The sequence below is a fragment of the Cajanus cajan genome, chromosome 1 (assembly GCF_000230855.2).
Source record: "Cajanus cajan strain Asha chromosome 1, NIPB_CcT2T_4, whole genome shotgun sequence".
In the NCBI taxonomy this organism is placed as follows: domain Eukaryota; kingdom Viridiplantae; phylum Streptophyta; class Magnoliopsida; order Fabales; family Fabaceae; genus Cajanus; species Cajanus cajan.
The window spans coordinates 72,805,081-72,817,070 of record NC_138517.1 but is presented as its reverse complement, the minus strand read 5'-3'; the positions used below and the strand labels follow the sequence as shown (position 1 = coordinate 72,817,070).

The 11,990-nt window shown below is 29.6% G+C and overlaps 1 protein-coding gene across 1 annotated transcript; it reads right to left on the bottom strand.

Annotated features, from left to right (window-relative positions):
- Positions 1-8,332: 8,332 nt before the first annotated feature.
- On the bottom strand, positions 8,333-11,555 carry LOC145956347 (ERBB-3 BINDING PROTEIN 1-like). The gene is made up of 2 exons (XM_083072053.1): positions 9,957-11,555; positions 8,333-9,877 (listed from the first exon to the last, which is right to left on the bottom strand). The coding sequence occupies exons 1-2, from the start codon at positions 10,089-10,091 to the stop codon at positions 9,737-9,739; spliced, it is 276 nt and encodes a 91-aa protein (XP_082928179.1). The 5' UTR covers positions 10,092-11,555; the 3' UTR covers positions 8,333-9,736.
- Positions 11,556-11,990: the final 435 nt, after the last annotated feature.

The window sequence follows — 11,990 nt, the reverse complement described above, 5'->3', positions numbered from 1 at the left end:
TATATAGTCTTTTAAAATTCATAAGATTATTTTTATGTCAAAATAGTCTTTTAAATCTCAATCCAATAAATATCTCATATTAATCCAATGGATTTTGAAAAAGTAATGGATGAAATAGTAACCATCCATAAAACTCAATGAATGGATTGAATTCAATTTATTTTTATTTTTATTGTAATTGATGAATTGAATAAATTTACTTGATGAATTGAATGGATGATGAATGATGAATAAATGGATTCATTGCCACTCCTACTTTTTATACACAAGGATCCAATGATCTTTGTCTCATTTTTGTAAGGTTGAATTAGGCCTAAACTCACATACTAAGATGGTATCACAAATATCCTAGACTCACTTTAAAAGGGTCACCCACCAAATTTATCTATGTATCAAGCCTAAAAGTGTTGCGTGCACTAGTAGAAAAAAGACTTTTAAAATCGGTTATTTTTAACTTTTAAAATCAGTTCCGTAACCGATTTTGAAAGAGCCGATTTATAAAGTTAGACTTTTAAAATCGGTTAAACAACCGATTTTAAAAGTTAACTTTTAAGATCGGTTGCTTTATAATCGATCTTAAAAGTCCGGGCGGTGAAAAAAAATTAAACTGGAACGGGCCGTTCCAAAACTGGAACGGGCCGTTCCAGGCTAGTTAACTTGCAGAACGGGTCGTTCTCCATGGAGAAGCACGACCCGTTCTCCATGGAGAACGACCCGTTCTCCTTTCAGAACGGCCCGTTTCAGGTTCGAAATTTCACAAACTGAACCTACAACGAAAATAGAGACGAGAAAAGCATGAGAAAATCAAAAGAGACACAAGAAGAACATGAGAAGACGAAAATGAAAACGAAAACGACAACGAAATTTACTTTATTGGAGACTATAGAAAATGAGAGCGTTAGAGAGTAAAAAAGGAATAGAGGGAAAGATTAAAGAGAATGAGAATGGAGGGGAATATAAAAGATTTCTGACGATACTTTTAAAATTGGTTATTTAAGAACCGATTTTGTATACTACATACAAAATCGGTTCTGAAATAACCGATTTTAAAAGTAGCACTTTTAAGATCAGTTCTTAAATACCGATCTTAAAAGTGCTACTTTTAAGATCGGTCATAAAATAACCGATCTTAAAAGTACTTTTAAGATCGGTTAAATTTTAACCAATCTTAAAAGTGTTATGTTATTTACAAAATTGCCACTGCGTCACTTTTAAGATCGGTTACTTTGTAACCGATCTTAAAACTCTGATTTAAAATCTAATTTTTGCACTAGTGGTGAAGGGGTGTATTGGAAAAAACTAAAGTCTAGTTTGTCCTAATCATTAAAAATAGTTACTCACCATTTATCCATACACCAAGTCTACTAGTGTTAGACTTGAGGGAATGTATTGGGAAAAACTCAAGTTCCAAAAGATTAGAGAAAGGACAAACAAATAGTATATAAGTGAAAAGAAAACCCTCATCATACAAGCCGATTTTGCAGGGTTGAATTAGGTCTAAACCCACATTCTAAGACCCTTAGGACATGTTTAGATAACTTTCTCTATAATCACTTTTAAGAGAGAAAAGTAGGAAGAAAAAGGAATATAAGCTTCTCCATAAATCAAAAATAGCTTATGCATAAGTTAAAATAAGATTTTGGAAAAGTCAATAAAAGATAGCTTCTACTAATTAGCTTATGAGTAAGCTAATTTAAACTTATGGAGAAACTCCTTTCATTTTGCTTTCATATTTTTCTCTCCTATAAGTGCTTTGTAAGAAACTTACTCACACAAGTCGTAAGTGTTATGTATATGGGTGTTATGCCTTATGTATTGATTTCGTGGAATGTATGGATATATTATTTTATTTGCAATTAATTACCAACACACATCTTTTAAATAAAAATAATAGTCTGTTATTTTGTTGCATGCATAAATTATGGGTTGATTATGTACTAGTCATACCTTTATGGTTAAGAACAAAACACATTTTACAAATGCTTAACCAAATATGGTATTATGCACACTCACACTTGCAAATATCAATTGTATCATAGAGTTCTCTCCTATGTGACACTTGTTGTACCTTTAGCAACACACAAAAGCAAGTCCTGCAAAAGCGCTTTGACTCAATGATGTTCTCTCCTCTAATGTATCTTTTTCGGTGCCCCTATAAAAAGAACTACAATGTTGGAAGTCGAATCAAAGTGTGAGTAATCTTTTGCTAAGTGCTCATTCTTCAATAGATAAAAAAAACTATCATTCTTACATATACTTACACTACTAGAATTTCTCTTATTACATGCGACTTTTTTTGTGAATTTTTATGAAAAATTTGCAAGAAAAGTTGTTCCTACAAATTTTTTTGCGAAATTTTATCTGCAGGTAATTCCTTCGTGAATAATATATTTTTGCAAATTTTAAAATTTGCAGGAAAGTTTCTTGCGATTTTTTTTTCAAGAAATTTTGCAAAAATATTTTTTACGAAAAAAATTTAAAAAAATTACTATAAATTCTATCAATAATTCTTCAGCTTCAAATGCTCACAATGAATTCATCCGAAGGATTTGTTTTCATGCCTTCAACATGTGATACATAATCTTTTAAATTCTAAGGTTGTAGATTATAAGTCTAACACTCAACCATACAAATCAACTTGTTAGGTGAGTGTTGTCACAACTTATATATTCTTTAATTGTTTTATTTTTAATCGATGTGGGACTTTAAGTTTTTTTAAAATATTAAACTTATAAATTTTAAATTTTTTTATTTTTCCTGCGGATTAAAATTTGTAGGAAAATCCGTAAGAAAAGTTACCTGCAAAATTTTTCTACCATTTAGTAAATATTATTTGCGAACACTACTAGAAAAATTAAAATTAGAGAGGGAACAAATCCGTCACTAATTTTGATAAAATCCGTCACTAATTGATTAGTCACGGAATTTGTGACGGAAATGATTCCGTCACAAAATTTGGCGTCACAAAATATTTAGTGACGGATTATTTTTTCCGTCACAATTAGTGACGGAATTAAGGCATCACAAATAATATAATTTCCGTCACTAATTTCTAATAATAAATGTTTAGAAATTAATAAAAATCCGTCGCAATTTGTGAGGGATTAAATCCTTCGCAATTTGTGAGGGATTAAATCCGTCACAAACTGTGAAGACTTTAATTAAGTAGAATCTGTAACAGCCCAAGCAACCCGCATGAGGATATTGTCCGCTTTGGCCCACGGCCTCACGGCTTTGTTCTCGGGAATGGCCAACACCACCCCAAAACGCGTCCTCAAGAGTAAGGTATCCACACCCATATATATGGCATGCTTCGTTCACCTTACTAGCCGATGTGGGACTTCACAATCCACCCCCCCTCGGGGAGCCCAGCGCCCTCGCTGGCACACCTGCCCGGGTCCCGGCTCTGATACCAAATGTAACAGCCCAAGCAACCCGCATGAGGATATTGTCCGCTTTGGCCCACGGCCTCACGGATTTGTTCTCGGGAATGGCCAACACCACCCCAAAACGCGTCCTCAAGAGTAAGGTATCCACACCCATATATATGGCATGCTTCGTTCACCTTACTAGCCGATGTGGGACTTCACAGAATCCGTCACAATTTGCGAGGGATTTAGTCCCTCGCAGTTTGTGACGGATTAAATCCCTCACAAATTGTGAGGGATTAAATCCGTCACAATTTGCGACGAATTTTATCCGTCACTAACTGGGATGAATCCCTCACTAACTGTTGATGACTAAATTTGATGGAACCATTTGTTTTTAAGAGTCTGGTAATCGATTACCTATACATGTAATCGATTACCAGACAATGAGAATCACATGTTCGCAATTTACTTATTAAAAGGTTCTCTAGTAATTGATTACCAATTTCTTGTAATCGATTACCAGTGTCACAAAACCCATATATCCACTAACCTATACATGTAATCGATTACCTATACATGTAATCGATTACCAGACAATGAGAATCACATGTTCGCAATTCACTTATTAAAAGGTTCTCTGGTAATCGATTACCTATTTCTTGTAATCGATTACCAGAGTCACAAAACCCATATCACTACAAGAAAATTCGGTATTTCAGACGGCAAAAATCCGTGGGAAATGCCCAAAATCCGTGGGTAATGAGGCATTTCCGACGGATTACCGACGGACACTAATCCGTCGGTAAATTGGTCGTCTGAAATTTACCCACGGATTTTTATCCGTGGGTAACTTTCCCACGGATTTATCCGTGGGTAATTTCCCACGGATTTATCCGTGGGTAATTTCCCACGAATTTATCCGTGGGTAACTTTCCCACGGATTTATCCGTGGGTAATTTTCCACGGATAAATCCGTGGGAAATTACCCGAAATTATAATTTTTTTTAATTTTAATAAATTTATTAATGTAACAACCCTCATATTTGGCCTCTCAAGGGTTCTATTTCACAATATTTCATTGTTTAGTGTGTTTTATCCTTACTTGTGCAATTTCTGGGAAACTTCCCAGAAGTCACCCATCCCTGTACTACTCCAGGTCAAGCACGCTTAACTGTGAAGTTCTTATGAGTAAGCTACCGAAATGTATATGTATGTTGTCAGTATAACTTGTACAAATTAATTCATTTAAGTCATCCTCAAATATACAATCTCATATTTGTACTATAATAATAATATATAATAATTTATATTACAAATAATAATAATTATTAATAATAATAATATATTTAATTATTATTTATTTATATGTACTTACTTTTATAATTAACGTCTACTTATTTTTATTTAAAATTATAATTTAAATTATTTAATTTTATAATTTATAATGATAATATAATTTGAAAAATTATAAATATTTATTTAATACATACTTATAAATTAAATTTTAATATTTTAAGTAAATTATTAATTAATTTAATATATTTATTTACCTTAAATCAAACATATAAAATTCAAAAAATGTATTTATCCTTGTTTTTTTTTCTTCTAATTATCAACTATTAATAAAATACTAACTTAAAATCTTATCTAATTATATATAATATTCTCATATCAAATTTAAAATCAGATATTAGTTATACAAAAATATTAAGATCATATAGTAAAACCAGATATTAATTATACAAAAATATTAAGATCATATAGTAAATTGTCAATAAGATTTTAGTTAAATAATTTAAAATAATTAATATTTCAATTATATTGTTAATTCAAAAATAATTTATTCCAAAACTAATTAATTTTTTATATTAATTATTAGTAAAATTTAGTAACTTTTAATTTAACAATTAATTAGATCGATAAAATTCAACACACGCCATGAGTTACTAAGCGGAATAACTTTACCAAAAAGTTATTTTATAAGTTATCTTAAAATATATATATATAATTCAAAAAATATATTTATCCTTGTTTTATTTTTTAATTATCAACTATTAATAAAATACTAACTTATAATCTTATCTAATAATATCATAATATTTTCATATCAAATTTAAAACCAGTTCTTACATTTTTTACAAATATAAATTTGTCTGAAATATTTCATCAATAATATAGCTTTTCCTACAAAAATTTTCTCATCGAAAATATAAATTTTTCAACGGATTTAATTTTGTTTTATAAGAAATCATCTTCGATTAATATAACATTTTGTATATATGATTTAAGAGTAAAATATTTTTAATAACGGTTGAATTTACAAAATTCACATTTAATATAAAGTTATACGTCATCTGATTTTGTCTAAAAAAATAATAGATAATCATACCCTTAACTGATTTTTATTTTATATATTCTAATTTTATTTGTAATAATATGATTATATATTTAAATAATTTAATTTTAATAATTTTTTAAGTATATTTTTGTCTTTTCACTTAAAATATTTGAATTTCCATATTTCAATTTGAATTATTTTTTAAGTATATTTTTGTCTTTTTGTCTTAAATTTTTGAATTTCTATATTGTAATTTAAATAATTTTTTATTTCTATTATTTATTAATTCTTTTCTTTTTAAATGTTTTATAACATTATTAAAATTTTATAATTTTAATCTCTCTAATTTTATCTTACTTTTTATTTTATAAATATAATTTGGATTATTCATTTTATAATTAAATTAATTTTTTTAAATTTTTTATGAGTTTACATTCTAAGAATGTATTGAAACTCCTCAATTTTGAATTTAAAAAAAAAATAATTTTTCACAGAATTTCCCACAGATTTATATGTGGGTAATTTCCCACGGACTAATCCGTGTGTAATTTCCCACGGATTTGTCCGTGGGTAATTTCCCATGGACTAATCCGTGGGTAATTTCCCACGGATTTTTCCGTGGGTAATTTCCCACGGATTAGTCCGTGGGAAATTACTCACGGATAAATCCGTGGGAAATCCGTGGGAAATTCTGTGAAAAATTATTTTTTTAAAATTCAAAATTTTATTAAATAATTATTCTATTTAAAGATATTAAATCAATCATAATTATGTAAATCAAAACAAGTTCATTCATACAAAATAAAATGTCATACATAACAAATAAAGTTTAGGAGTTTAAATTTAAAAATAACATATAGTACGATCAGTAGTAGAATTATAACATAATGTCTAATAATCAGAATATTCATGTTGTTGCTATCTAATAATCAAATATTGAGGAATTTCAATACATTCTTAGAATGTAAACTCATAAAAAATTTAAAAAATTTAATTTAATTATAAAATGAATAAACCAAATTATATTTATAAAATAAAAAGTAAGATAGAATTAGAGAGATTAAAATTATAAAATTTTAATAATGTTATAAAACATTTAAAAAGAAAAGAATTAATAAATAATAGAAATAAAAAATTATTTATATAAGCAAATAATGGTATAATTTTAAATTATTATTATTATTATTATATATATATATATATATATATTAAAATTTTAAATTTTTAATGAGAGAGATTCAAATTGCACAATTATGATTTTTGAGAGACTAAAATTATTCAATTAAAAATTAAAGGACTAAAATTGGACAATTACAATTCTTTAGAGACTAAAATTATCCAATTAAAATCTTAGGGATCAAAATTGCACAATTACAATACTTGAGGGATCAAAAATGTAATTAAGCCAAAATTAAATTAATATTTTTTTATTATTTTCACAAGTTTTTTTTTAAATATTTTTAATGAATGTCTTAGTTTCTTATGTTCAAAATTGACAATTTTTTATTTAATTAAATGAATTTCATAATTTTTTCAGTCCTTTAATGAAATAAAATATATTTAATTTTATTATTTTTTTAAAAAAAAATTAACATATTTTCTTTAATTATGCATAATTGTTAAATATAAAAGTTTCATAAATAAAATTTAATATTTTGAGAGGGAATAATTTGTCACAAATTTTTTCACAAAATATTTTAACCTATTTGTGACGGAATTTTGAGAGGGAAAAATCCCTCACTAAATTTTTTTATGTTAGTGACGAAATCTGTGACGGATTTTTTAGAGACGAATCTCATTCCGTCACAAAATCCGTCACAAACATTTTTTTTAATTTAGTGATGAAATTTGTGACGGATTTTTAGAGACGGAAATTTTTCCGTCACAAATATTTTTTTTTTGATTCAGTGACGAAATTTGTGACGGATTTTTAGAGACGGAATATTTTCCGTCACAAAATCCGTCACAAAAGTCATTAAATTCTTGTCCGTCACAAAACTTAAAAATCCCTCACAAAATCCGTCACTATTTGCGATGCTATTTTTTCCGTCACAAAATTCGTCACAAATATTAATTTTTCTAGTAGTGAATATACTTAAAAAATAATTCAAATTAAAATATAGAAATTCAAATATTTTAAGTGAAAAGACAAAAATATACTTAAAAAATTATTAAAATTAAACTATTTAAATATATAATCATATTATTTCAAATAAAATTAGAATATATAAAATAAAAATTAGTTAAGGGTATGATTATCTATTATTTTTTAGAGAAAATCAGCTACAAGATGACGTATATTTCCCTTTATCCATTACTATAGATATTCAAACAACTATATATTTAACTATTTTTCTTCTATTCATTTTCTCTGTCTTTATCTCTACTTTCTATATATAGATTCATTGAAGTTTTAAATACTCATATTTATACTCGTTACTTTGTATTTTACTGATTTACTTAAATATAAAATTCAGAAATCAATAAAATGTAAAGTTAATAAATTACTACAACTTAAAGAGAGATTTTTAAATCAATCAGTTATTAGGAACAAAAATAATTATTTAGTGTAATTATTTTAACTTTAATGTTTTAAGTTTTAAATAAAGAAGATTTAATCTAGAAAAAATTACATTAACCCCTACTTTAAGTTTTTCTCAATAACGTCATACATATATCTCTTCTCAAATTTTTAAGTGAGTATTAATTTTCTTATTTATTTATTTAAGTGGCACATACAACTACTTATATAAGATAATACTGTTTATATATTATTAAGAGAAAATAATTTATTAATACAAATATCAATAATTAAATGAGATTTGATCTCTTATTTCATTATTTCAACTTTTTTGAAATTTATTTTAAATATCATGCACACTGTGATTTAAAAAAATATATTAAATTTAAGTAATAATTTTAAAAATGAATTGAAAAAAATCTTATTTTCAAAATTGAAGATCAATGTAAGTTTTCATCAAAATGACATAGTATTGGATGTAATTTAGAAATAAATGATAGATACATATATATGATTTGCAGAACATAATTTAACTTTTTTCCCCCTTATTTAATTAATAACGTTATTTTCAAAGAGATGAGTGATTTTTAAAAATTAAAGAAAAGATGTGTTATTCTTAAATTTGAACGTCATGTGTTGGTATTTTTCAAGATAAGTAACAAAAAACACATTTACGCTAATTAGCTTATAATTTATAATAACCTAAACATATAATTATATATAGGTAATATAAGTCATACCTCACACACTTTGATTTATATTTATCTTATTTATATTTTGAAAACACCCATATAATAATGAAAATATTATATAGTGCATTATTGTGTGTATTGATGCAATTAGGATTGGTTGCATTTGAAAAATAATTGGCTTAAATTTTATTTAATAATTTCATACATGAGAAACTCCATCAGAAATTTCAGACGGATTTTAATCCGTGGGAAACTTCGTCAAAAATTTTAGACGGATTTAAATCCGTGGAAAATTCCGTCGAAAATTTCAGACGAATATAAATCCATGGGAAATTCCGTCAGAAATTTCCCACGGATTTAAATCCGTGGGAAATCCCGTCAGAAATTTCCCACGGATTTAAATCTGTGGGAAATCCTGTCGAAAATTTCCCACGGATTTAAATCCATCGGAAATTCCGTCGGAAATTTCCCACGGATTTAAATCCGTCAGAAATTCCATCGGAAATTCCTTCATGTAAAAATCCGTGGGAAATTTCGTCGGAAATTTCCCACGGATCTAAATTCGTGGGAAATTTCCAACGGATTTTGGTCCGTGGGAAATAATCTGTGGGAAATTTGACTTTTTCTTGTAGTGTATATTGATTAACTATTATAATTAAAACACATTTTATAGCAGCCAAATATCACAGAAGCAGAAGAAAGACCAACAAAAATGTTTGTGTTTAGTTCTCTTACCTCATTGACTCTAAGAAAATTGCCAAAGCTAAAAAAGATGTTTGTGTTTAGTTCTCTTACCTCATTGACTCTAAGACAATTACCTAGCAGAGAATGGCATGATTGGAAATTTTTGGCTTATTTCACTGAAGATGAACGTAGATGCTTTCATCTTCAAGTGATAGCTCTTGTCAACAGCCCTCTTATAAATAGTAGTCTGCTTCTCATCCAACAACTTAGGCTGCAACAGAGTGAAAATATACTTATTATCATTCATAAATTGTATTATACTGGTAAATATGTTGATATAATTAACCTACCTTGCCATCTCCAGTGCTGGTTACTATATCAATCGCATAAACTTCATTCTCTTCAAATTCTGCTTCGTCAACTCTGGTGTCTGGATTAGACAAACTAAGGACAACTTTATTCCCATCAATAACAAAGTGCTTCATTTGGTGCCTAAGAACACCCTCAACAATTTTACAGTCATAGGCAGCAGCAACCTTTTGAATTGCCTCAGTTACATCCTTGTTCTGTGGAAAAAAGATAAGTGATTAGAAAATGAGTAATTCTTAAAAATAAGGTCATCTATGTATATGATTATTTCCAGCTTATTTTAAATTAGGCAACAGGAAAAGGAAGAAATCAAACAAATTAACTAAAGGAAAACTGGCTCACTCAAAATATCAAGAGGTTAGTGGGTAATTGCCTTTCACATATCCATATGCATTTTATCTGACTAACAATATCATGATCGTATCTTCAGCAATTGAAGTCTGTTTTTAATAACCACAATTCCATTTTAATTTACAAATACAAGATATGACTCTCAAGTTTCAAACAGTAGTATGAAAAGCAAGTCTCTTGGTGGCACCATATCCTCAGGAAACAAAGTAAACAAACCACACACACAGGACAATACTATGCATGAATAAAACAAATCATTATATCAAGGGTATAGGTTTCAGTTCAACTCTCAGAGATATCTTGTTTTTGTAATTCACATTCACATATCCTGAAAACCCACTCTAAACTCTAAAGAAATTGTCACCAAAGGGATGCTAACATGATAATATATGTACAACCGCACAAACATTTCAGTAATAACTTGAGTCCATAATAGAAATTAGAGAAAAACATAACAAAGAGAAACTGAACTATGAGATCATCATTAAGAGAAGCAGTACAGAGGATAAACCCTTATATAGCTAAGCCCTATGACTCACTGCTGAGTCAGCAACTAACAAACACACTAACTGACTTTCTAACAGAATAAATGCAACTGAAATTACAGAACATAATAGTCCAATCAATAGGTATGTAAAAGCACCTCACAAGATTTATTTATGGGCAGACAGAGACACAACGATGCGTGATTAACAATTGAACAAACATTCCAAGGTATGAGATTATTGTTTATTGCACAAGCTCTAGTGAAAGAGTTGAGTACATACAAAATTTCTTGCTAGGTATCCCATACATAAGTGCAGGATAAAGTCACTTGCTGCAAAAACCAATACATTAAAATAAATAAATAAATAAATAACAATTGTTAGAATAAACCGTGTGGTGTTATAGCCAAAAGCAAGAATAGCAAGGGCTGAAGTTGCAAGTTAATGACGTTTGCCATTAAAAACAACAAATTTTACCAAGGGCCGAGCCAAATTTCCAAATTTGAATCAAGTCCTCTAGTTGTATTTGAGTAGATTGAAACCCTTTAGGTGAGAATGCCTCAGAAAGCCATGTCTCACACTTCAAGAGAAGTGTCTCCACTCCAAAATAAAGCGCACCCTGAGCCATACAACAACAACACAAACAGCATCAGACAATAGAATGTCAAAATGACAAATACATTCACCTGTTTGGCAACGTCGGAGAGGAGCGCCGCTACTAGCGGCAGGAAAATCCCCCCGCCTTCGTCGACACCGAGGGAATCGCCAGCGCCAGCAAGAGAACGCGGCGGCGAACGATAGGGTTTTGGTGACGACGAAAATGCCCAAGCCTAAAATCGCGGAATCCTCGACCTCCAAGAGCCGAACCTGCGCTCAGTCCGAGCCCCACGCCCCCTTCCCGGACCAGGTCCTGGAGAACGTCCTGGAAAACGTGCTCCACTTCCTGACCTCGCGGCGAGACCGGAACTGCTACGCCCTCTCCCCCAACCGTGCAACCTCGCGTTTCACTCGCGTCAAGTCCCTCACCCTCAAGGGCAAACCCCGCTTCGCTGAAGCCTCCTTCTTCGGAATCTCGGAGGCCGGTGGCGATTTGGCGTTGTGGAGCGGAGGCTTGGAGTCTTCTAGGGTTTCGGTGGCCATGGATGGGGGAGGGGGGACCAGAGAATTGGGATTAGAAGA

Coding starts and splice junctions, on each gene's coding strand:
- LOC145956347 (XM_083072053.1), bottom strand. CDS start 10,091: ATGAAGCACTTTGTTATTGATGGGAATAAAGTTGTCCTTAGTTTGTCT. Junction 9,878..9,956: donor CCAGCACTGGAGATGGCAAG/GTAGGTTAATTA, acceptor ACTCTGTTGCAG/CCTAAGTTGTTGGATGAGAA.